The sequence below is a fragment of the Martes martes genome (assembly GCF_963455335.1).
Source record: "Martes martes genome assembly, chromosome: 6".
NCBI classification, from domain to species: Eukaryota; Metazoa; Chordata; class Mammalia; order Carnivora; family Mustelidae; genus Martes; species Martes martes.
Window position 1 is genome coordinate 116,895,805 of NC_137893.1, and position 23,799 is coordinate 116,919,603.

At 41.7% G+C, this 23,799-nt stretch overlaps 1 protein-coding gene across 1 annotated transcript in view; it reads left to right on the forward strand.

Moving 5' to 3' along the window:
- Nucleotides 1–23,799, forward strand: part of NUDT3 (nudix hydrolase 3) — a 118,687-nt gene that overhangs the window by 90,149 nt on the left and 4,739 nt on the right. The window contains 2 exon segments of the mRNA XM_080805550.1: nucleotides 16,682–16,726; nucleotides 21,587–21,671. Of these exon segments, the coding sequence (XP_080661676.1) occupies nucleotides 16,682–16,726; nucleotides 21,587–21,671 (130 nt within the window).

Genomic DNA, 23,799 nt, shown 5'->3' on the forward strand with positions numbered 1-23,799 from the left:
ATTCTATTTTCTTCTGCTGAAACTTTTCCATTATGTTATATTCCCTTATCCTTTCTTATACTTTTGATCTCCACATTTTTACCTTGTGTTCTGGAAGAATTCTTCAAATTTTGGCCTTCAAAATCTCTTCTTTTCTGCTGTATTCAGTTAGCTATTTATTGCCTTCTCTGGGGTTATTGGTTTGTAATAATAATGGTGATGCTATTTAGGAATTTTTTTCTGTTTTCACATTGCTCCCTATTTGTGATAGTCTGCCACTGTTTTAGAACTGTAATGTCTTCTTTGGTCTTACTGAATAAGAATTCAGTTTTTCTTGTAATAACTTTGAATTATCAGATTGATTGTCCTGTTTTGAACTGTATCTTTTCATGTATTTGACTTTTCTCTGAGTGCTCATTCTTACCCTGAAGCCTGAGTTTGTTTAGTTAGTTGTAACTGAAATAAACATTAGCAGTGATTAGGGCTCTTTTTTTTAGGGATAGTCTCTTTCTTCTGCCTCTCTTTGCTTTTCTGCATCTCACCTGCCTCAGCCATCAGCTCTACTCCACTAGCCTGCCAAGCTCACTCCTTATAAACTCATCAGTCTTGCAGGGCCCGAGTTCCTGTCCACTGCAGAGTTAGAGTTCTGCTGACCGCTCATTCCCTGCTCCGCACAGGCAGAGTTTAGTAGGACGCTGATGTGCATGTCAGGAGTGGTTGCAGGGAGTGTTAGGGGCTGGGGTAGAAGTTTCCTGTACTTTCTTCATAGGTTTCACCTGTTTTTGATGCTTTTCCATTCACTCCATTCCTACCAGGCCAGCTGTCTGCCAAGATTCAAAGTTCCATGTGTGTCAGTTGTTAAGGAAGGAAATTAAGACCACTGAGTCAAATACATGGGCATAGACCTGTCCATCTAAGAATATTTCTTTTTTAAGATAACCTTTCCCCCTGAATTCTGAAACTAAGAATTTTAAATTCTAGAATTCTAAAACTAAGAATTTTAGTTTTAGTTTTTAGTTTTTAGTCTTCCAGTCCTGAAAGACTTAGAAAGAAAAGAAACATTGCTTAAGTAATTCCCTAGGGAAAATCACAAATAGGTAATGTCTTATTTCTTGCTTTATACTTGCATTGTCTCACTGAGGGTTTTGCCCTTATATTGAATGTGTTATATCAACAGTCACATTTGTAAGTTTTATAATACCATTTTTATTCTTTGTTACTTTTACGTACATTGTGTTCTTTTTAAGGATCCCACAGCCTCTCAGATTTCTTTGAAGATAATAAGTACTCTAAGTTTTCTCCTGTTGCTTGATTTTTTTTTTTTTTAAACCAGATCTAGTTTTCATTTGTTCATTTTGACCTTTCCTTCCTGTCGGTGATTCTCCTTGGATGTCAGTGATCCGTGGTCATCCTGTCCCGGTTAGGACTAAGGAAGTAGCAGCACTGAATGGGAGCTATGTGTAAGTGGGTGTGTGTACAGAGTGACATGGAGGGAAGTGGGGCTGTTTCACCAAGAGTCAGCTAAAAGAATGCCACAATAGGTGGGCTTTATTTGGGGTCTGTTTATAGGTATATATGCTACAGTAGTTCTTCCCTGTTCTTCTGCTTGGATTAAGCCCTCGGAGTTGTCTAGGTGATAGATGCCTGGCTCCAGGCTCTTCTCTGTGTGTGGGGATGGCTATTTGGTATGTAGACTTTCGACTTTCAGGACCCCTTCTCACTTCCACTCTGTGTTCCTGCCATATGCTGTTCTGGAACCTCTCCAGAGTCTGGAATCTGAGCTGACCTCTTTTGCTTTTCTTCATTTTTCATCCCTCTTTATCACTTTGCATCTTCTTGGAATTTTTTTTTGAAATCTTTCTTCTGATAGCCCCTTTCTAGTATTACTTTCATTTTGATGGGGTCTCAGGAAGAAGGGATAATATGCTTAGTCAGTCTAATACATATTTTTTTTAGTTTAAAAAAATTTTTTTTTAAAGATTTTATTCATTTGTTTGACAGGTAGAAATCACAAGTAGGCTGAGAAACAGGCAGAGAGAGAGGAGGAAGCAGGCTCCCTGCTGAGCAGAGAGCCCGATGTAGGGCTCGATCCCAGGACCCTGGGATCATGACCTGAGCCGAAGGCAGAGGCTTTAACCCACTGAGCCACCCTAGGCGCCCCAGTTTAAAATTTTTTTAATTTTTAGAATTATATCTTTTTTCTTTGACTTTTTAGTAATATTATAAATATTTTTTTCTTAATCTCTCCACCAGACATGGGCTTGAACTTGTAACCCTGAAATCAAGAGTCACACACTCTTCTGACTGAGCCAGCCAGGCGCCCCTAAATATTTTTGTTTCTTGAAGGTATTAAAGACAGATTTCTTCTTTCAGTGGATAAATGAAATTTCAAATAGGTCATGATTTTGTAAATTCAGCCATCTTTATTTATGATTTATATTAAACACTAGCAGCTTTTTAAAAGAACCCATTCTTGGGGCACCTGGGTGGCTCAGTCAGTTAAGTGTCTTCCTTCAGCTCAGGTCGTGATCCCTGGGGTCCTGAGATCGAGCCCCATATCAGGCTCCCTGCTTAGTGGGAAGCCTGCGTCTCCCTCTCCCGCTCCCCCTGCTTGTGTTCCTTCTCTCATTGTCTCTCTCTTCTCTCTCTCTCTCTGTCAAGTAAATAAATAAAATCTTTAAGAAAGAAAAAAATTCTTTAGTCACAATTGAAATTTTATTATTATTTATTTTAAACTTACTAGGAGAACCTAAAGGTCAGCTCTCTTTTACTGCAAATAACTACTAAATTATTTTTCAACCATTGTTTTTACAAACTGGAATAAAAGAAATCTCTTTACTCAGTTTATCTGTTTACATTATCACATATAATTGAATACTACCCATTGATGAATAGCTAATTCAGTGGCTTAGTGTAGAGATTAGAATCTGCTCTGTTAGAGAATATAGCACTGTATTTGAGCTGGTTTGTGTTGGAATAGAATAGAAGTTGAATTGCTGGGATAGGAGCCAGTAGCCTTCTGCTAAATGAATTGAGTCCAGATGACTCTTCCAAACCAGTTGTACTTGCTTTCCTATCCAGCTCCACATTCCAGGAAAGGATTTTTAGTCCTTAGGAAGTAGATCCACAGTGGACTTTCCATTGACTCCAGTACAATTCGGCCTGGCTTCAGCAAATAGTAAATGCAGTTTTTGCCTCTGGAGACTCCATAATCTTTAAACCACCCGACAACCACTGGACCTGGGGAGATCTAACGGACCTAGCTGAGGTGCCACTTAGCAGAGAGCTTCCCGCACAGGAAGTAAATTTAAGGACTCTTGAGTCTAATTCACCTTGAGGTGACACCATGTGACTCAGAAAAAGCTACGTTTCTAGGTTAAATATCACAATAAATGTAACTTGGTTACACTTTAAACTTAAATAATTAATAGACACAAACTTGTATTAAAAAGAAAACAAGGGGTGCCTGGGTGGCTCAGTCATTGAGTGTCTGCCTTCCGCTCGGGTCATGATCCCAGAGTCCTGGGATCGAGCCCCATGTCAGGCTCTCTGCTCACTGGGGAGCCTGCTTCTCCCTCTCCCTCTTTCTGCTGTGCCTCTCTGTGTCAAATAAATTAATAAAATTATTAATTAATAAAATTATTAATAAAATTAATAAAAATAAGTAATAAATAAAATATTCTTTAAAAAAGAAAACTTGTCATGTTTCAAACATAGTAGTACTGAATGACTAAGAATGAAAAGGTGGAAAAAGGTGTATCAGGCAAATAATAACCAAAGGAAAATTTAGATAGTAATTATAATATTAAGCAAAATAGAATGTAGTTGAAAAGCATGTAGAGGGACAAGAGGGACACTTAATACTAATAACAGAGATAGTATAGGGGCGCCTGGGTGGCTTAGTAGATTTAGTGTCTGCCTTTTACCCAGGTCGTGATCCCAGGGTCCTTGGATCAAGCCCCATGTCAGGCTCTCTGCTCAGTGGGGAGCCTGCTTCTCCCTCTCCCTCTTTCTGCTGCTCCCCCTGTTTGTGCTCTGTCTCTGTCAAATAAATTTTTTTAATTTTTTTTTTTTTTTAGATTTTATTTATTTGACAGACACAGTGCAAGAGGGAATACAAGCGGGGGGGAGTGAGAGAAAATAGATGGTTATGGGTTTTTTTAATTTTAATTTTTAAAAAGGTGTACAGGTACAGAATGGTGTGATTGGTTGTTTGTCCTTGTGACCACGTGGCCAATTGGGGATGCAGCTCACTGCCATTGTCTGGTATCACAAGAGAGTATCATACCACGTAGCACTAGACCAGGAAAAGATCAAAATTCAAAGTACAGTTTCTACAGATGTGTATCACTTTTACACCATCATAAAGTAAAAAAATCATAAGTCAAACCATTGTAAGTCAGGGATTGTCTGTATATATACTCTAACACATGCAGTAAAATTAGAAATCAACAATAAAGTTAGCTTGACAGGGAAATATATATTTGGAAACAGAAAAAATATTCTAAATAATTCTTTTTTTTTTTTAAAGATTTTATGTATTTACTTGACAGAGATCACAAGTAGGCAGAGAGAGAAGGGGAAGCATGCTCCCCTGTTGAGCAGAGAGCCCCATGCAGGGCTCGATCCCAGGACCCTGAGATCATGACCTGAGCCAAAGGCAGAGACTTAACCCACTGAGCCACCCAGGCGCCCCCTAAATAATTCTTGAGTTAAAGCACAAATCATAATAAAAATTAGTAAATTGAAAGCCCTTCATACCATGACTTACTGGGTATAGTTCATTCAGTTCTTTGAGCCTTAAAGGCTTTTATTAAAAAGCAAAATAGACATTAAATAAACTAAGCAATCCATCCAGTACACTAGAAAAAACAACAGGATACACTCAAAGAATGTAAAAGGATGGAAGTAACAAGCAAAAGGGCAAAAATTAATACAGGAAAATATAAATGATCAACAAAACCAAAAGTGGGTTACTTTTATTTTTCTAATAAAATAGACAAGCCTCTTGCAGGACTATTGATAAAGGAAATGAGAAAAGGTAACAAATAAATAAGAAATAACCATAGAATATAATAGAATCTTCTACATTATGAGAATGCTGCTATGTAGAGCCATAAACACAAAAATTAGAAAACTTTGATAAACATTTTCCAGAAAGGGGCACTTGGGTGACTCAGTCAGTTAAACATTGGCCTTCTGCTTGGGTCATAATCCCAGGGTGCTGGGATCAAGCTCCACCTCAGCTCCCTGCTCAGTGGGGAGTCTGCTCCTCCCCCTCCCTCTGCCCCTTTCCCTGCTCTTACTTGTGCACTCTCTCTCTCTTTCTCAGATAAATAAATTCTTAAAAAAAAATTTTTTTTTCTAGAAAAAGCTACCCAAACTTAAACAAAAATTAGAAAACTTGAGGGTAGCTGGGGCCTTGTCACTTAAGCATCTGACTCTTGATTTGGGCTCAGGTTGTGATCTCAGGGTTGTGAGATTGAGCCCCACATCGGCTATGGGCTAAGCGCAGAATGAGCTTGAGAGTCTCTCCCTCTTCCCCTCCCCCATTCATGCGTACTCACATTCTAAATACATAAATAAATAAATCTTAAAAGTTAGAAAACCTGGGGCGCCTGGGTGGCTCAGTGGTTAAAGCCTCAGCCTTTAGCTCGGATCATGGTCCCAGGGTCCTGGGATCGAGCCCCACATCGGGCTCTCTGCTCCACAGGGAGCCTGCTTCCTCCTCTCTCTCTCTGCCTGCCTCTCTGCCTACTTGTGATCTCTGTCTGTCAAATAAATAAAATCTTTAAAAAAAAAAAGTTAGAAAACCTGTATACAGATTATTAATGTTTATCAAAATTAAGTGTTTAATCACTTGCTGACAAAAAAATTCTAAGATTAATTGAACTTTACCAAAATTTCAAAAATACATGTTTTTATCCTTTTTTTTCAAGATTTTATTTATTTATTTGACAGAGAAACACAAAGAGGGGTGCAGCTGGCAGAGGGAGAGGGAAATGCAGGCTCCCTGGGGAGCAGGGGGCCTGATGCTGGGTTCAGTTCCAGGACCCTGGGATCATGACCTGAGCCAAAGGCAGACGCTGAACCAACTGAGCCATTCAGCACCCATATATATATTTTAAGATTTTATTTATTTATTTGTCAGAGAGAAAGAGTGAGTGAGCACAAGCAGGGAGAACAGCAGGCAGAGGGAGAAGCAGGCTGCCTGCTGAGCTGGGAGCCTGATGTGGGACTCAATCCCAGGACCCTGGGATCATGACAAAGGCAGCTGCTTAACCAACTGAGCCACCCAGGAATCCCCCGTCCCTATATATTTTTATCTTAAAGAACTGTTTCGAAAGAACTATACCTCTTAAGGCGGGTATACTCTTGATCAGTGATCAGCAAGCTTTTCTGTAAAGGGCCAGATAATAAATACTTAGATTTTGGAAGCCACATGGTATCTGTCACAAATATTCAGTACTGCTGTCATAACATGAATGAGCCCATACGTAATACTTCAGTGAATGAGCCTGGCTATGTTCCAATGCAAGCGTATTTACAAAAGTCAATGGCAGGACAGATTTATAGTTTGCTGACCCCAATCCTGATAATTAGAAGTAGAAAGGATGGGTGCCTGGGTGGCTCAGCTGGCTAAGTGTCTGCCTTCAGCTCAGGTCATAATCCCAGGATCCTGGGATAGAGCCCTGCGTTGGGCTCCCTGCTCAGTGGGAAGTCTGCTGCTCCCTCTCCCTCTGCTGCTCCCCCTGCTTGTGCTCTTTCTCTCTATCAAATAAATAAATAAAATCTTAAAAAAAAAAAAAAATCCCGGGGTGCCTGGGTGGCTCAGTGGGTTAAAGCCTCTGCCTTCGGCTCGGGTCATGATCCTAGGGTCCTGGGATCGAGCCCCACATCGGGCTTTCTGCTCAGCAGGGAGCCTGCTTCCTCCTCTCTCTCTGCCTGTTTCTCTGCCTACTTGTGACCTCTGTCTGTCAAATAAATAAATAAAATCTTTAAAAAAAAAAAACCCAAGTAAAAGAAGAGCAAATAGGATCTGCAGCTTTCTCAGAATATCACACAACTAAATTATCCCCAAAATACAAGTCTCAGAAAATATGTTTATGATTTACTTCATTATAATTATAATTTACTTCATTAAGAGATTGAAATTAAATTATCATCTCAGTAAATAAGGAAAAATTATTTCAAGTTCAGTATCCAGGGGCACCTAGCTGAATCAGTCAGTAGAGCATGTGACTCTTCATCTTGATATGATATAGGTCGTGAGTTTGAGCCCATGTTGGGGGTATATTGTACTTAAAATAAAAAAAGATCTTTAAAAAATAAAATTCAGTATCTGTCCATCTTGAAAGTTGTTAGCAAACTAAAATAAAATTCCTTAACCCGATAGTTGATCTTAATAAAACCTGCAATAAGCATCATAGTTTTGAAATCGTCTAAGTATTCCCAACAGACAGGAAAAAGGCAGTTACATTTGCTCTCATGCTACCATTTAATACTGAACTGGGGTCCTAGCCACTGCAGTAAGAAAAAAATAAATAGAAATTGTAAATATTCAAAAGGAAGAAGCAAAATTGTTATTATTTGCAGATGATATAATTATTAACTTAGATGATATAATTATTAACTCAGAAAACGAATACAACAGAAACTGGTACAACTAGTAAGAGCATTTAGAAAGGTTGCAAGCATAAGATTAATATGCAGAGTCCAGCAATGTTTCTTTAAAAGCAGTAATTGATTAGAAAATACATAACTTTTTAAAAATACAAACCATTCATAGCAACAAAACTGAACTAAAACTAAAATGCTTTGCTGTAGACTAGTGGAGTTTGTAATAAGTTTGTTGAAGGAATCAAAAAATACCTAAGGGAGAGATACAGTCTATTCCCTGATAAGAAAGACTATTGTAAAGATGTATTTCTTAAATTAACCTAAAAATCCAATAAGAAAAATAAACATCCCAAAAGGATTTTTCAGAGATCTGAAAAACTGATTTTTGATATTTTAATATTTATATGGAAGAATAAAAGTACAAAAATGGCTTTGAAGTTTTTGATAAAGAACAGAGGAGAGGGGACTACCCTTGCAAGTATTAGGATAAAGCTGTATTAGTTCAAACCACACGATACTAGTATACAAATTGACAACTAGATTGGTAAAACAGAATGATACCTACTGGGTCTATTCTGGAGCCTCTGGACCATTGGATATTTGGGAATAAATTCCCAAGTTAATTTTGATGGATCATATTATAAAACTCTTCAAACTGTTTGGAAAAGTGTGGGAGATTGAAAGAATACTCAAAAGACAAAAGGAAAAGATAAGTAAAATCAGCAATATCTTATGAAACATGTTTAGCATAGGACATCAAGAATAAAAACAAATAAGTCAGAGAAAGGCAAATACATTTCATTTCACTCATATATGGAATTAATAAAAGAGAGAGAGAGAGAGACAAACCAAAACACAGACTTGTAACTATACAAACTGATGGTGACCAGAGGGAAAGTTGGGGGGTGGGGAGAATGGGTGAAATAGATGATGGGGATTGAGGAGTGCACTTATGAAGACCACATATAGAATTGTCGAATCAGGGGCACCTGGGTGGCTTTGTGGGTTAAAAGCCTCTGCCTTTGGCTCAGGTCATGATCCCAGAGTCCTGGGATCGAGCCCTGCATCGGCTCTCTGCTCAGCAGGGTGCCTGCTTCCCCGCCCCCTCTCTATGCCTGCCTCTCTGCCTCCTTGTGATCTCTGTCTGTCAAATAAATAAAATCTTTAAAAAAAAAAAAAAAAAAAAGAGGGGCGCCTGGGTGTCTCAGTGGGTTAAAGCCTCTGCCTTTGGCTCAGGTCATGATCCCAGGGTCCTGGGATCGAGCCCCGCATCGGGCTCTCTGCTCAGCGGGGAGCCTGCTTTCTCCCCTCTCTCTCTCTGCCTGCCTCTCTGCCTACTTGTGATCTATGTCTGTCAAATAAAGAAATAAAATCTTTATTTAAAAAAAAAAAAAAGAATTGTCGAATCACTGTATTGTATACCTGAAACCAGTGTAACACTGTATGTTAACTATACTGGAGCTAAAATTTTAAAACTTAATAAAATTAAAAAAAAAAAAAAAAAAGAATGGGGCACCTGGGTGGCTCAGTGGGTTAAAGCCGCTGCCTTCGGCTCGGGTCATGATCCCAGTGTCCTGGGATCGAGCCCCGAATCGGGCTCTCTGCTCGGCAGGGAGCCTGCTTCCTCCCTTCTCTCTCTGCCTGCCTCTCTGCCTGCTTGTGATCTGTCTGTCAAATAAATAAATAAAATCTTTAAAAAAAAGAAGAAGAAGATAAAAGACAGGTATCAGACTGGAAGCAGAACATATATTTATCACAGAGGCTAAGTATTAAGACAGAATTTCATTAGATGGTCAATAATCAAATAAGAAGAATGGATAAAATAGTATGAATTCCCAAAAGAAATCTGAATGTCCATTAAACAGGAAAAAGTACACTGTTAGAAAAATTATGCAGTGTAATTTCATACTCCCCATGTTGACTTAAAATTTAAAAGGCTGACAACAAAAAAATATTCAAGAGGAACGAGAGTGATGGGAACTTGTACGTTGCCTGTGTACTTGGAGAATACACCAGGTAGTTACTGCTGTATAACAAGCTGTCCCCAAACTTAGTGGCTTAAATTAGTTAAGTATTGGTTGTTACTCACAAGCCCATGGGTCTACTTCCAGTGTCTACTCCTCAGTATTAGACTGAGTGGACTGCTCCGATGTCTACGGCCAGCTCTGGGCAGAGTAGGCAGCTCTGCTCCTCTTAGCTGGGCTTTCTCGTTTGGAAGTCAGCCGGCTGTAGGCTGCTTTCTGTTACCCTCAGCTGAGACAGGTCTTTCATCCTTTAGGAGACTAGCTCACATGGCAGTGGCAGAGTTCCAAGAGACAGAGTGGAAGCTACAAGACCTCTTCAGGCCTAGTCTTGGAACTGGTACAGCGTCAGTCTGCATTCTCTTGGCCAAGTCACAAGGTCAGCCTTGTAAAGGAGTATCCCTTGATAGGAAGAACTGTAAAATCACATTTCAAAGGACATGGATACAGGAAGAGGTAGAGAATTGTGGTCATTTCTGCCATTGATGTACTGCATAGAGGAACTTGATAATATGTGGGGAAATTGGTGGTACTTTTATCCCGTGATTCAGAAATTTGATCTTAAAGAAACTGACACATGTGGTGGGTTGTAACAGGGATATATCTACAAGAGAGGTTTTGGGTTTGGATTTTGGGTTTTGTAGTGTTTTTTTATAATTGCAGAACTAAATGTCTACCAACAAGCAAATGAATTAATTGTGGTAAGTTCCTAAAGTAGAATACTGTTAAAACAGTATTCTAGCAACCAAAATGAATTAACTTGAACTACATGTTTCAGTATTTCTAAAACTCAGAATCATGAAATTGAGGGGACAAAGTTGCAGAAAGTATAATCCTTTTTTTTTTTTTAATTGAGTAGAGGAACATACAGAAAATACTGTTTACCATGAATAATGGCTAGATACCTAAGTAGTACAAGTATAAAGACACGCAAGAGAGTGATAAACACCAAATTCAGATGAGTAGTTACCTCTGAGGGCTGGAGAGTACACACGGGCTTCAGTGGTACCAGTAGTTTTATTTCTTTAAAAAAAATTTAAAAATACATGGGTGCCTGCGTGGCTCAGTCAGTTAAGCGTCTGTCATAATCTCAGGGTCATGGGATTGAGCCCCTAGTTGGGCTTCCTGCTCAGCGGAGAGTCTGCTTCTCACTCTTTCTCTCCCCCACTCTTGCGTGCACGCACACTCTCTCTCTCACTCTCAAATAAATCTTAAAAAATAAATAAATAAATAAAACACAAATGGTACATCACTATTTGACAAAGTGGCTACTACCTGAATGTCTGTTATTTCTTTGCTTTCTTGATGTTTGAAATATTTCATTTAAAAAACAAAACCAAAAAATCTCTGGGATGGGATTTCACTGGACTTAATCATGATGGCGTCCCATCTACTTTCATCTGTCTTCAGTGTGACTCTTTTCCTGCTGTTACTAAAGTTTGGCAGGCACCAGAAAGGTGTGTGTATTGAAGACCATGTATTTTTGTTCCTGGGTTTCCTCATACACATACTTGCATGAGAGTGGCTCCCCTGAGCTCCTTTTGGGCCTGGGCTTATCGCTTTAATAGAGCAAGCTGTTATACTACAGTTCCCTTGGATGTTCATAATTGTTTCGGGATACTCAAGTCTTCCTCTGAGAGCTACCTTCTAAATCAAAGCGAGTAGTAGGAAGTGTTCTGATACAGTACCAGAGTACCTGCCTAGAAGCGGCTTCAACCGTACCGGTTATTTTTCTCACGTAGCAAGCCCGGAGGTTGGACATTCATTATGTCATTGCTTCAGCAGCTCGCCCACCTCAAGACTCAACTTCGATTCAGCTTCTCATTGAGTCTCCTGCCCTTCCCCTTAGGAGCACAAGGTGACTGTAGCAGCTCCAAGTTTTCAGGTCCCCACTTGACAAGCAAGGTGTAGGGTTTCTTTTTATGCAGCTCTTTATCATGGTGGGAAATCTTTCCATGAGCCCCCAAGAGACAACCTCCCAGAAACCATTGGTCCAGAACTGGGTCATGGCACGCCTGAACCTTTCAGTGCAGAAGGGAGCAGAATTCCCTGCGCCATTCCAGGTGTGCCATAGCTCTTGCCTGAACAGAATCGGGGGCTTACTGGTAGCACAGTGGAAGGAAGAATGCCCGTGGGCTAGACACCTGTCAGTGTCTGCCAGAATGTCCACCTTAGAGTAAAAAATAGGTTTCAGAAGGTGATGATCCATTTTATACCCACTCAGACTACAGCGACACAGCCAGGGCTCTTCATGGTGGCAGATCGTCGGAGGGGTGTTCTCAAAGGCAGGTCCATTGGCAGTGCCTCCGCCTGAGTCTCGTGTGCTTGTTGGAAGAGTGTACTTATCAGGAAAGACGGCATCACGAGACTCTCGATAGTTGGTACTTCCAATCTCAGCAGAATACCCCAAAAGGGGAAAAAAGATATTTGTAGGGTTTTTTTCTTTTTAAAAAGTAAGCAGTTGCCCAAATTATTTTTGTTAACTAGTCCAAAAGTGCTAGAATTAAAGTATTATACCTAGAAGTTCAAGGCAGCACTTACCTGCATGTAGTTGGATAATGAAGGGCAATAGATTTTTTTTTTCTTTTTCTTTCTTTTTTCTTTTTTTTAAGGGGAGTTCTTACTGCTAGCAAAAATGAGCTTTTAAATAAAGTCTCCTTCTCCGGACTTGGGGGTTTTGACATATAGATTGAAATTATAACTGCTTTTATATGATTTGGAGAAGAACAGGTCCATCCCAGCACCCTGCCTAGGCCAGACTTCCATAAACCCTGACTCAAATCTCATCCTGAAATGTTGGAGCCAGCTCTCTGTCTGATGTGACCCTGACACCTACCCCGGCCCATATGCGAGAATCATGTGAGCGACAAAAATAACTCTGTCCTGGTGCTTGTGGCAGCAGTTGACAGGGAGCTAGCTCAAAGCTAATTGGACGGTGGAGAAGCATGAAAACGTAAAATGTTGCAGGGAACTCTGTCTTGGAGGACCTTTGCCTCTGAGGAATCTTCCTCTTGATCAGCACTATGACTTTCAAGAACTGAAATCCTCTTGCTTATGAAAGAGGCACCTCCTCCTAAGAAAACTGCTAAATCTCAGTTTAGAAACTGTTAAATAAAAGAATATTTCTTTGCTTTTCACCATGGACTCATTGGCAAGATCACCTTAGATAGAGTTCTCCAAAGTAGATCCCCTAAATATTGGTATAAAACTTGAAACACTGAAACAAATAAAGCTATTGTTAATTTCCACAACTTGAAGTTTAATTAGAAGTGAAAATAAATGCCACTAAAATTTCTTTATGCAGATGGCATTATTTAAGTTACACTAGACTTCGTAAGAAGACATCTGTTTTTTTTTGTTGTTTTTTTTTTTTTTTTCAGATTTTATTTATTTATTAGCATGAATGGGGTGAAGGGCAGAGGGGGAAGCAGGCTCCCCACTGAGCAGAGAGCCCTGGGACTCCCGTGTCATGACCCAAGCTGAAGGCGGATGCTCAACCGACTGAGCCACCCAGGTGCCTCAGAATGCATCTATGTGATAGAGAAAAATGCAAAAAAAAAAAAAAAGAAAGAAAGAAAGAAAAAGAAAAATGCTTTAATGCTTTTTCCAACTGCCTCTGTTAAAGTAAATCAGATGTGTTGATGTTGAATGCAGAAAACACCATTATTAAACAAAAGTTTTAAATAAATTGTATTGAACTGTCATAATATTAAATTAATTGCTACTTTAAGAATTGGAGATTGGGGGGTGCCTGGGTGGCTCAGTGGGTTAAGCCTCTGCCTTCGGCTCAGGTTATGATCTCAGGGTCCTGGGATCGAGCCCCGCATTGGGCTCTCTGCTCAGCGGGGAGCTGCGGGGAGCCTGCTTCCTCCTCTCCCTCCGTCTCTCTCTGCCTGCCTCTCTGCCTACTTGTGATCTTTGTCAAATAAATAAATAAAATCTTTAAAAAAAAAATTGGAGATTGGGGGGCACCTGGATGGCTCAGTGGGTTAAGTGTCTGCCTTCGGCTCAGGTCATGACCTCAGGGTCCTGGGATCAAGCCCCGCATCAGGCTCTCTGCTCGGCGTGGAGCCTACTTCCCCCCCCTCTCTGCTGCCTTTCTGCCTATTTGTGATCTCTCTCTCTGTCAAAGAAACAAATAAAATCTTAAAAAAAAAAAAAAAAAGAATTGGAGATTGGGGCGCCTGGGTGGTTCAGGCAGTTAAGTGTCCGACTCTCGATTTTGGCTCAGGTCATGATCTCAGGGTCATGAGATTGAGCCCTATGTCAGGCTCTGAGCTCAGCGTGGAGTCTGCTTGTTCCTTGCCCCTCTCCTCCTCCTCCACTCCCTACCCCCATGAGTTCACACTCTTTAAATAAATAAATAAAATCTTTTTTAAAAAATTGGAGATCAGGGATGCCTGGGTGGCTCAGTTGGTTAAGCGGCTGCCTTCGGCTCAGGTCATGATCCCAGCGTCCTGGGATCGAGTCCCACATCAGGCTCCTTGCTCAGCAGGGAGCCTGCTTCTCCCTCTGCCTTTGCCTGCCATTCGACAGCCTGAGCGCTCTCTCGCTCGCTCGCTCGCTCTCTCTCTCTGACAAATTAAAAAAAAAAAAATTGGAGATCATTTTCTTTTCTAAACTTTTGGTTTCTTTAAGAAAAAAAATTTTAATCGAACAGTTAAAACTGCTAAAGAGAACTCTGTCTCTACTTTGCAGAAGAGAAATGTGAACGATGGCCTCTATGAACCTCTGTGAATCTCTGTGAATCTCCTTACCTCCCTCCCTCCCCACCAACCTGACGGATGCTCTAGCTAGGCCCAGTCGGTGGGGACCACAGGCAGAAGCACGAGTGCCACGTCTCAGGAGTTGATCTGAGTGTTCAGGCTACCTGGGTCAGGATACTGAATTGGTTTTCTAGTCTAGGCTGGCCTGCCAGCTCGTCCCACTTGTTCAGGCAGCTACATTGGTTAATTCATGAAGTACAATCTTAGTCTTAGCTGGCCGTGGAGTGCAATTATCTCTAAAAATGTGAAGAGTCAGTTTATGGGCGCCTGGCTGGCTCAGTCAGTGGAGTGTGTGGCCCTTGATCTTCATTAGTTCAAGCCCCAGATTGGCTGTAGAGATTACTCAAATAAATTCAAAAAAAATTTTAAACATGTAGAGAATCAGTTTATTTTTTTTTAAGATTTTATTTATTTATTTGACAGAAATCACAAGTAGGCAGAGCAGCAGGCAGAGAGAGAGGGAGAAGCAGGCTCCCCACTGAGCGGAGAGCCTGATGCGGGGCTCGATCCCAGGACCCTGGGACCCTGGGACCCTGGGACCATGACCTGAGCCTAAGGCAGAGGCTTAACCCTCTGAGCCACCCAGGCGCCCCTGTAGAGAATCAGTTTAAATAAGAAAAGGTAAACATTTCCATTTCAGTAGACCCAAAAGCCACATGGGGGAAAGAATCCATGGGAAATGAACAGGCATGTTGGCAAGAGGAAAGAAAAGAATTCTTTGACAGATAATTATCAAAAATTAATTTTAAAATATAGCTCACCTAAGAGTCTAGGCCTATAAATCGGCCTTTATTTTAAATATCTTTGAAGAACTTCCAGAGTACTTACTTCAAAATTTTCTTCATTCTGTACAGACTTAAAATGAGTACCTCTTGTCTTTAGAAAGTGTTTTTGCCTCAATTTTTAGTTTATTACAAATTTAGTTATAAAATAACAAGGCAGTGGAAATTAAAAACAAGTTACAGCATTTCCCAGGCACTTCCAGGGATTCATCCTTCTCTTGCTCTCCTCACCTCTAGCAGGGACAGATATAAGGTAGAAAAACCAAAAGCTAAAAATACATAGCTTGGCACAAAAGTAAGGTGGGTACCATCTCTATAGATCAGAAACAGGGTAGAACTCCTGAATGTCATGGGAAGACTGCAACCTGACGGGCCTTGGGTGGCTAATGTTCAGACCCCTTGGAGTAGGGGGAGCCCAGGTTCCCAACAGAAAGGATACCAGGAGCTGAGACTTTTAGAAAGGTGTGCACCTAGGTAGGGAGAGGACACGGATGCAATGCACCATAAAAGATGGAGCCAAAGCACACCCTGATTCTGTGGCTCTGCCTGCAGTATTCCCTGGATATCCTTGGAGCAGAAGCTTCACAAGTAAGCCCTTCACCAGTTGGAACATGAATTCACTTCAGATGAAATGAATTTTATGGCATGGCCTGACCAAGGAACTTAAGTATGTTCAGGCTGTTCAAAAGTGAATGAAGGAATAACTTTAAATTTAAAAGAACAAAAAATCATGGAAACAAAGGCATACATAATGGAAACAGAGATGTAAAGAACAGGTAGAAATGAAAAATATGCCTAGAGATGGGATAGCCCTAGTTTTGATAGGCTGAAAAGAAAATTAATCAATTGAAATAACTGAAAAATGTGCCTGTGATGCATCAGAAGGACACAAATTAAAAAAAAAAAAAAAATCCCGAAGGGCCAATGGGAGATATGGCCTCACCACTGTATGAAGTGGCCCCCTCCCTGTCACTCTCTGTCCATCATATCATTCTGTGCATCTCTGTCAATTCCTGTCACTAGCAGAATCACCAGGTTTATGTACTTGTTAACTTACGCCTTCCTGAGCTGCTTCTACAAAGTGCTGAGCCCTGTTTCAGGCATACTGTATACAGACAGCCAAGAACGAGTCAGATAAGGATCCTGTGCTCTTGGATCCTGTGTTCTAGCCTATTCATCACTGTATCTCTGACACGTATTAGGCAGTCAGTGTATTTGTTGAATGAATGAATGAGTGAGTGAGTGAAGTAATTAATACCTCAAAATATCTTCCATGTGGCTTCATGGCCTTGATTACTTGCTGTGTTTGGCCTGCATGGCAGTGGGGAGAGAGGCGGGGAGGAGATGAGAGGAATTCTCCCTCCCTAGAGCACACCCTGCTATTACCAGTCTGTGACACTCAGAAAATACTGGTGTGACCTCCATAGACCTAGTCGTTCTTGGGTTTTGATTCAGAATGAGACCAGCAGTATAAACAATATTAATGTGTTAATTCTTCTTCTTCACTTTTCAGGCTGGAGTAAAAGGGACATTGGGAAGATTAGTTGGAATTTTTGAGGTAAGCCTGTTAAAATCTTTGGTGCAATTGGTATCATATTAGTAACCATGTAATATGGATATATGTATTTCTTTGTCTTTGTCCTTTCAGGCTGCTATAACAAAACTGAGTGGCTTGTAAACAATAGAAATGTGTTTCTCACAGTTCTGGAGGCTAGGAAGTCCAAAATCAAGGCCCTAGCAGACTCACTGTCTGGTGAGGACACACTTCCTGGTTCATAGTTACTAGTTTATTCTGCTATCCAAAAGTAGTGTGTTCATAGGAAGCCTTTTGTAAGTCAAAATGGTAGAAAGTAAAGAAGCAATTAATTTATATGGCGATTTTTTTTAGCACTTCCAAAACCAAACAACAATCTCTCTGAGGCTTTTCTGATACTTCAGGATCCATGTTGTTAACGGTTACATAAAATAAGTCAAGCTAACGCACAGGTGTGCAGAGCCCCAGTCCATAGCTCTGGCGGCTCGATGAGGGAGTGCTGAGTGTAGTTCCCAAGGAAGGAGCCCGGCTGACCACCCTCTCCTCTCTCAAGGCTCCAGGTGGCCACTGCCTCTGATAGCTTGCTGCAATGGAAATGTGGAATGCTCCTTTTGCTTTTCACTTTTTTTTTTTTTTTAACAAACGCAAATTCCTCTTCAGATTTCTTTCAGTTGGCAAAAGCGGGTACTGATGTAGGTCTTTCATAAAAGTGAAGTGGCTTACCTAGAATTTTTGAAAAGCAGGGGGTACTTGTAGCCATTTCTCTCTGTTTTCACACAGTGAAAGGGGGATGGTTGCTCACTGGGACCTCTTTTATCCCACGAGTCAGCCCTTCTCAACCCAATCTGTTGCCAGATTGGGAGCTCCTAATACTACCTCCTAACACTAACCCATTGGGAGTTAGGATTTCAACATCCTAATCATGGGGGGACAAAAACATCCAGTCCCTTGAGGTCCGAGTCTAGGGTAGACGCCATCTTTGTTTCACTGTGTTTTCAAAACAAAGCAGCACCAAGAGAATAGTTTACTTTCTTTTTCAAAATCCCATAGTCTCCTCCAGACAAATAGAATTATTTCAAAGTACAGGCATAACCTCAGAGATACTGTGGGTTCAGTTCCAGACCACTGCAATAGAGCATTAATTGCAATAAAGCAAGTCAAATGTTTGATTTTTGTCAGCGTATATAAAACTTATACTATATTATAGTCTATGAAGTTTATATATACACTTACAATGTCTGTATTAATGTATATGCCTTAATTTAAAAATACTTTATTGCTAAAAAATGCTAATCATCATGAGCTTTCAGCAAGTTACAGTATTTTTGCTGGGAGAGGGGATTGCCTCCGTGTTGATAGCTGCTGACTGATCAGGGTCATGGATGCTAAGAATTGGGTTGGCTGTGGCAGTTTCTTAAAATAAGAAGTTTGCAGGGAGCCTGGGTGGCTCAGCCATTAGGCGTCTGCCTTTGGCTCAGGTCGTGGTCCCGGGGTCCTGGGATCAAGCCCCTCCTTGGGCTCCCTGCTCAGCGGGAAGACGCTTCTCCCTTTCCCACTCCCCCTGCTTGTGTTCCCTCTCTCACTGGGTCTCTCTCTGTCAAATAAATGAAAATCTTTAAAAAAAAGTAGTTTGTTGCACCAGTTGACTCTCCCTTTCGTATATATTTTTTCTGTAGCAGACTGTGCTGTTTACCCACAGTACAACTTCTTTCAAAATTGGGAGTCTGTCCTCTCAAACCTACCGCTGCTTTATCAACTACGTTTATGGAATATTCTAAGTCTTCTGTTGTCACTTCAACAGTCTTCACACAATCTTCACCAGGGGTAGACTCCATCTCAAGAAACCACTTTCTGTGCTCGTCCATAAGAAGCAGCTTCTCACGTCTTCAGGTTTTACCATGAGATTGCAGCAATTCAGTCCCATTTTCAGGCTCCCCTTCCTTCCTTCCTTCCTTCCTTCCTTCCTTCCTTCCTTCCTTCCTTCCTGTCCCTGATAGCATAAACACAGGGCGGTTGGAAGGAGAGGAGAGAGAGAGAGTTTTAAGCAGACTCTTTGCTGAACACGGAACCCGGTGCAGGGCTCCATCTCACGATAAGCTGATAAGCTGAAACCAAGAGTTGGACGCTTTGGGTCCCTGGGTGGCTCAGGTGGTTGGGCGACTGCCTTTGGCTCAGGTCATGATCCTGGAGTTCCAGGATTGAGTCCCGCATCAGGCTCCCTGCTCAGCAGGGAGAAAAGTAGGGAGCCTGCTTCTCCCTCTGACCCTTCCCCTCTCATGCTCTCTCTCTCTCAAATAAATAAATAAAATCTTAAAAAAAAAAAAAAAAAGTTGGACGCTTACCTGACTGCAGACTCCACTTACTCTAGTTCTCTTGCTCTATCTACCACATCTGCAGTTTCTTCCTCCACTCAAGTCTTGAATCTCTCAAAGTCCTTCATGAGGATTGCAATCAGCTTCTTCCAAATTCCTATTCGTGTTGATATTTTTTACCTTTTTCCATGAACCACCATTGTTCTTTATGACATCTAGATGGTGAGTCCTTTCCAGAAGGTTTCCAGTTTACTTTGCCCAGATCCATCAGAGGAATCACTCACACTCTGGCAGCTCTAGCCTTATGAAGTGTATTTCTTAAATAGTAGGACTTACAAGTTGAAATGACTCCTTGATCCATGGTCTGTGGAACGGTTGTTGTGCTAGCAGGCGTGGAAACATTCATCTTGTCCATCTCCATCAGAGCGCTTGGCTGACCAGGGACACTGTCAATGAGCAGTCTTTTTTGGTTTTTTTTTTTTGTGGGGTTTTTTTGGTTATTTATTCTTATTAGCATATAATGTATTATTTGTTTTGAAAGGAATCTTTTTTTCTGAGTAGTTCTCAACAGCGGGCTTTAAGTGTTCAGTAAACCATTTTGGAAACAGGTGTGTTGTCATCCAGGCTTTGTTCCATTTATAAGAGCATGGGCAGAGTCGATTTCGCTTAATTTTTGAGGACCCTGGGATATTTGGAATGATCCTTGAGCCCTGGCTTCAACATGAAGTCACCAGCTGCCCCTGACCAGAGAGTCACTCCATCTCCTTTGAAGCTTTGCAGCCAGGCATTGACCTCTCTGACTATGAAAGTCCTAGATGGCATCTTCTTCCGATAGAAGGCTGTTTCGTCTACACTGAAAAGCTGTTGTCGAATATAGCCCCGTCATGGATAATCAGAACTAGGTCTCCTGGAGAACTCGCTCCAGCTTCTCCACCGGCACCTGCTGCTTCCCCTTGTACTTTTGTGTTACGGAGACGGCTTCTTTCCTTAACCCGCATGAAGCCACCTCTTCTAGCTTCAGACTTTTCTCCTTGGGCCTCCACACCTCTCTCAGCCTTCACAGTACTGAAGAGAGCGAGGGCCTTGCTCTGGGTCAGGCTTTGTCTTAAGGGATGGTAGTGACTGGGTTGATCTTCCATCCAGACCATTCAAACCTTCTCCATATCAGCGGTAAGGCTGTTTCGCTTTCTTGTCATGCGTGTGTTCACTGGAGTAAAACTTTTAATTTCCTTCCAGAACTTTTCCTTTACATTCACATCTTGGCTAACTGGTGCGAGAGGCCTAGCTTTCAGCCTGTCTTGGCTTTCAGCGTGCCTTCCTCACCAAGCTTAATCATTGCAAGCTTCTGATTTAAACGGAGTGTAGAGCTATGCAACTTTTTCTCTCATTTGAACATTTAGAAGCTACTGTAGGGTTATTAATTGGCTAATCTTGTTTTATAAGGTTTTTTTTTTGTTTTTAGAGTTCATTTATTTATTTGAGAGAGAGAGAGGAGCACAAGCAGGGGGAGCAGCCGAGGGGGAGAGAAGCAGACTCCCCGCTGAGTAGGGAGCCCAATATGGGGCTCAATCCCAGGACCCTGGGATCATGACCTGAGCCAAAGGCAGATGCTTAACCAACTGGGCTACACAAGCACTCCTCATTGGCCTAATCTTAATTTTGTTGTGTCTCAGGGAATAGGGAGAATGACGGAGAGATGGGAATGGCCAGTCAGTGGGATTTATTGCTTGAGTTCACTATCTTAAAGGGGCATCCTTTGTGGGATCCTAAAACAGTTACAATAGCAACATCAACAGTTATTGATAACGGATTGCCGGAACACTTATAATAATAATGAAAAAGTCTGAAGTACTGTGAGAATTATCAAACTGACAGACACAAAGTGAGTAAATGCCATTAGGAAGAAGACATCGGTAGACTTGCTTGATACCACATTGCCACAGAGCTTCCATTTATAGCAGAGGAGGTGTCTGTGACGCACAGTTAAACAAGTTATGCCTATATGGTTTATCCCGTCCCTCCCTCTCTTCCTCTTCTCCAAGACACGAGGAAGGGACATAAAGTGTAGAGAACACTAAAAGAAAAAGAAGATAAAGTAACTATATAGCAAAGGTGGAAGGAACAAGCTAAGAGGCTGGGTAAAGGTTTGGAGGAAGGTGGAAGGAAGTGAGAAGTGGGGAAATAAAGATGAGCAAAGTTAGTAGAAGGGGAGACGTGCCAGATCATCAGCTTGCTCGCGCTAATGGAACTCCCAGCCACCCACAGCCTCTTCTCTTCCTTGTGTTCTTGCAAATTATATTTCTCAAGCCTTCCTGGGAAGTTGTACTTAGAGGGAGGGGAACAAAAAAAAGAGATTAAAGCTTGGGCTTTAAAAGGCCAGCCAAAGAGCACAGCCATAAATGCAAGTGCGGCATGTTTTAAGTAGGCCATCTGGCGCTATTCCCTTTATGACTGTAGGATGATTAAAAGTAAAAGGAATGCTTGTGTCTGAGCTCTCTGGACATATGGCTAAGAGTGTGTTTCACTAAAGTAATCTCAGCTCTTCCTCTGTCCTTCTCTCTTTGCCCTTCAGAACCAGGAGAGGAAGCACAGAACGTATGTGTATGTGCTCATTGTCACAGAAGTGCTGGAAGACTGGGAAGATTCCGTTAACATTGGTAAGTTGCCCCCAGATAGCTTTCAGAATGCTCCCCACCATGGGCCCTTGCCACGCCACAGGTCATGACCCAGACCTAGAAACAAGCCTGATGAAAGAAGCCATAGAAGAATATGTTTATTGGAACAAGCGTGTCCATTTTGATGAAAAGTAGTGTTTTGAAATGTTCAGAAGAAAGCTGAAGGTGGGTACCTGGTCAACCAATAGAAACATGGCGCCTAAAAATAAGAAACGTGGTTTCTAACACCAAACTGGACCGTCCACAGCAGATAGTGACCCTCGTCCACAATGCTAGGGCCACCGCTGGCCACGAAACCCCAGCTGGGAGCAGGACCTTGGCTGTTCCTTGTGATGCTTATTCATACTGTTGGAGAAAGCTGCTGGTTTGGTGGGGGGAGCCGCTCCCTCCAGAGTTGTGTGGTAGAAGCAGAGTAGTGGGAGCAGTTTACGGTTTTACCCATATTCGCCTTCAGATGCCCCTCCCTTTCTCCTGAGGAGCTGTTCTCTTTGATCGCTCAGATCACTATTGGGTTTGTGTCTTTGGAACTGAAAATTTAGGTGATTTAATGGTTGGATCATGATTTAATGTTTTGCCTCTGAAGGAAAGTATATTCTAGGAAAGTGTAATATTAATTTAAAAACCAGTTATAAAAAAGCAAATGGATAGAATCCAGTTGTTGAAACCTCTCCCTTTGTGGTGCGTGTGTGCTTTGCCACTGTGCCCCCCACGCTGCTGATGTGGGCGTTTTGTGGCCCTTCGGCTTTCAACGGCTTTGTATCTGGTAAGAATGCAATATGCTGGGGTGCCTGGGTGGCTCAGTGGGTTGGAGCCGCTGCCTTTGGTTCGGGTCATGATCCCAGCGTCCTGGGATCGAGCCCTGTGTCGGGCTCTCTGCTCGGCGGGGAGCCTGCTTCCTCCCTTCTCTCTCTGCCTGCCTCTCTGCCTACTTGTGATCCATCTGTCAAATAAATAAATAAAATCTTTTTAAAAAAAGAATGCAATATGCTTAAGTAAATAAATTCAGTAGGGGTTTATTAAAAATAGCCTCCTTGACAGCCAGTGCTAGGGCTTAAAAAGGAGACAGAGATGAGTGTGGCATGGCCCTGTCCTCAGAGCACTCTATCAGGCGGGAGTCACACACTTGTGATATGAATTGTCAAGGTACCATTGCTCTGTTAATATCCAATAGGACTTTCACCTTGTACTACTTGCGAGAATTGAAATACTGAAATAATCTAAAATATGGAGAATAAGCCTGTGAGCTGTCCTTCAGATGAGCCTTTTTCGGGTGGAAATTGGCTTTTAAACATACGCCTCAGTGAATGATAAGTGAGCTGAGGTACATTCGTCTGATGGAATGTCACACAGCTGTTAAACACAGGCTTCTGAAAGCTAATAGACCATGGCAGAGGGCTTGTGAATCATTGTTGGTGAATGAAAAAAGCAGGGTATAAACCTTACATATACACTGATTAGAGCTACATTAAAATAGGAATTTGAAATGAAAACAAAAATGAGGTTCTGGTTTTCACTAAAGAATAGGCAATGACAGAGGGAAAGGTAGCATTGCCGAGCGGGGCAGTGGTGAGAATGACATGTGGCACACACAAGCAGGGCTGGGGAGTGGGATGGCCCTGCTGGAAAGCAATTTGGCATTACAGAACACGAGGCCTTTAGAGTCCACATGTTTTATTCTTAGAATCTCAGTTCTAGGCCACTTCTGGGAGATTAAAAGAAAGAAAAAAACAGATAAAGGTTTTTTGTTGTTTTTTGTTGTTGTTGTTTTTGAAGAGCGAGAGTGCTGGGGGCTGAGGGAGAGGGGAAGAGAGAGAATCCTAAGCAGGCTCCACGCCCAGCACAGAGCCCGGACATGGGCTCCATCTCCCAACCCCGAGATCGTGACCTGAGCCAAAATCAAGATTCAGATGCTCTACTGCCTGAGCCATCCAGGTGCTGCGCATATTTTTTTTATAACGTAGACAAGTACGTAAGAAAGAGTATGAAATAAAAAAAGAAGCAATAACAATAGTACTAATAAGCAAACTCTTATAACATATACTGTGTGCCAGGTATCATTCAGATATCTTACATATTAATCCTCGCAACTGGGGCACCTGGGTGGCTCAGT